We start from the raw sequence: 3,144 nt of genomic DNA, 5'->3' as shown, positions 1-3,144 counted from the left end.
GAAAAAAGAAAGAAAAAGAAAATTGTCACTTAAATAAAAGAAGACTGAGTGACGACTGAATGCACACATTTCACTTTGATCCTTTTGCTTTATTAAAATCACTTCTTAACTAATGAGCACCCAAAAATGTATCTCAATCAAGTTCACAGAATACAGAGAAAAAAGGATTATCTTCGTGTTCCGTCTTCGAAGAATATACCGCCGTCCAATGCACAGTATTTCGGACAGATACCTCGTTCGCCCTGTGGTCCTGGTTGACCAGCGGCTCCGGCTTCACCATTAGCACCAGGGCTTCCAGGTGGTCCTGGTGGCCCTGGTGGTCCACTTGGTCCAGGACTTCCTGGTTGTCCATCTCGTCCTGGACTTCCATCAGGTCCAGGTAAACCTGGCGGTCCTGAAATTCATTTTCAATCATTTTACTGCAAAAAGAATTTTTTTTTCATCCCTGATATTTCTGAATTCAGCTTTTCTTTATAACAATGGAGAAAAAATATACGAAAATTTGCAAATGGTCAAAGCATGCCTGGTTCGCCTGGTTGGCCCGGATCGCCTGGAAGTACTGGTGTACTTGATGCCGGCCTTCCTGGTTCTCCCCTTTCGCCGTCAGCTCCAGGCTGTCCTGGTGGTCCTGGTGGTCCCACAGGTCCCGGTGGTCCAGCACTGCCTGAACAAATAATTTTTTTACTATTGAACTTGATGAAGCACATTGTATTACGCATTTCGCATTTTCCCATGCCATTTACACAACACACTTTTGCTGCAAAAAATACTGTAACGCAAATAAATCTGTTTCAATTGAAAAAATTTTATTTCAAACATCAATTGCTTACTTCATGTTCACAAAATTGAAAAATATAAAAAAAGTAAGCCAACCAAAACCATACCACTGTTTCCTGGCCTGCCTGGTGGTCCAGGTCTTCCAGGATTTCCTGGAATACCACTAGGTCCTGGTGGTCCTGGTGGTCCCGGTGGGCAAGGATTGCATGGTGGAATATCAACCTCTTCGCAAACTATTGGTGGTCGCCCAGGTGCACCTGAAAATTAAAAGTAGTATATTTAAGTGATTTTAAAAAATTAAAAGTAGTATGGTAATTTTAAGAAATCAAAAGTGATTTTCAAATATAGTTGTTGAAAATTGCAAAGATTTCTGCGTAAATATTGTCAAAATAAATATGGAAAATAATGTGATAAATTATCTGTTTGATATCAAAAAAATATTGTACCAGGCCGTCCTGGGGCTCCCGGTGTGCCTGGTTTTCCATTTGTTCCTGGTGGTCCTGGTCGTCCAGGATGTCCAGGTATACAACAACCTGTAAGCGTAGTGAATAAATGCACTGAGTACATATATTAAGTTATTTTAATAATTGGAATTGTATGAAAATCTTGAAATTGCCAATTTTTTAGGAATAAAACAAAACAGCCTTATAATAAAAGTGATAGGAATTGGAAGCCTGATTGATGAACAGCGCAAAAACCTACTGTCACAGGCTCCAATTTGCCTTTTTGTTCTGTTGGTTGCAGCAACAGCAAAAGTAACCGGTTGTTTCTTGGCTACTTCCGACATAATATCTCTTGCTGAGGACTATAAAATTAGAAACATTTTAAACTTTCTATTCAAAAAATGGTTTTAAAAAAATGTCCTTTTCATTTATTAAAATATCAAAAATGTTATATTAAAAAACGGTCAGCAATATTATCAACCGGTAGCTGAAGGGAATCGGAAGACATTGAATGAAAGGATAGATATTAAAAACCAGAATTTCTTTCGAGAAGCAAATAAAAAGTATTAGGTTTTTTTTTTTTACAAAGTTTCATAAATATTTTAAGGAAGAAAAGGAATTTCCTCGCAGTAAGTTAAGTGAATGTTAAAATACGCACATGCATTTCAATTCGTATTTAACAAATGATAAAAATAATGTAAGGCTAAATTATAATGGACGTTTTATAATTTGAATATTTCTTTTAATGATAGCAATTACTTTAATCATTTTGATTTGAACAAATATGGAATAATGAAAATTAAAAATTGATGGCTTGAAATTTAGTCATTTTTTTTCTTCTTCCGTTAATGAATAATGAAAGAAAGCGAAAGGATATTTGCGATATTTGGAAAATTGAAATTTTTATGCAATAGAAAGGAAAGAAGAAAAGAAAAAAAACGGATATTAAAAAGAAAAAGGAAAAAAAGGCAAAAGAATTTGAAGAATTCAATGGATGCGTCAAATATGATGATTTATTAGCAGTAATTTGTTAAAAATTATAATAAAAGAACCATTTTATATAAAAGAAAATATGCCATTGGCTCATTATGCTTGGATTAAGATCCAATCGATGAGCTTCAAAAATATTCGTCCAGAACATTTGATAGATCTTTATAAACAAATTATCGAATGATATGATCCGCAAGAGGTCATATAAAATTGTCACAACTTAGTTAAGTATAATTAGTAACAGTGATGATGGCAATAATTCATACTTTGCAAAATTGAAGATCCTTCCGTGTCTGTTGCTGTATATGATCAACAAAACTATAGACGATAGGCATAGTGATACATACTGATAAGATGGATATCAGAGAGAAGGTAACAGCTGCATAGGCAACCGCCTTGTATGCGCGCTCTCTTTGCTCCTCCATTTTTCATCCATCGTAATGACGAGCCGAGTGTCCTTTTATACTGTCCGGGAACACTGGTTCTCGGTCGCCGTCGTGGAACGCATATACATGCAAAAAATTGTTGTGCACCTCTTGTCATCCTTTGGTCCTTTTCCCTCCTCTGCTTTTTATTTTCATCAACCGTATCCCTTATCGGTACCTCATTCCAATCCCTCTGATAATTCTTCTGTTTGATTTGATTTAATTTAATCTCTAAAATATCTTCCAATGTATACTTTCATCTTCGTTCTACTTCCTATCCTTTACAATAACATCTCATTCATTCTCTGTCCTTTATTATTTAATCATTAACAGTTATTCATTATTTCATTTCGATTTCAGTATGTTTGTAAGTGATTATTGCTGCAGTAAATACACACATCCACCCATACACACACACACACACACACACACACACACACACACACACACACACACACACACACACACACACACACACACACACACACACTACACACACACACACACAC

General features: G+C 35.8%; 1 protein-coding gene across 1 annotated transcript; it reads right to left on the bottom strand.

The window, feature by feature from the left end:
- Positions 1-167: 167 nt before the first annotated feature.
- Positions 168-2,635, bottom strand: LOAG_13983 (hypothetical protein; the record flags this gene model as incomplete). The annotated part of the gene is made up of 6 exons (XM_003149486.1): positions 168-394; positions 524-664; positions 885-1,034; positions 1,224-1,310; positions 1,480-1,582; positions 2,477-2,635. The coding sequence occupies 6 exons, from the start codon at positions 2,633-2,635 to the stop codon at positions 168-170; spliced, it is 867 nt and encodes a 288-aa protein (XP_003149534.1).
- Between the last annotated feature and the right edge of the window lie 509 nt (positions 2,636-3,144).

This window comes from Loa loa, assembly GCF_000183805.2.
Source record: "Loa loa unplaced genomic scaffold supercont3.3, whole genome shotgun sequence".
Lineage (NCBI taxonomy): Eukaryota > Metazoa > Nematoda > Chromadorea > Rhabditida > Onchocercidae > Loa > Loa loa.
The sequence above is the reverse complement of the archived record's forward strand: the minus strand, read 5'-3'. Positions and strand labels throughout refer to the sequence as shown.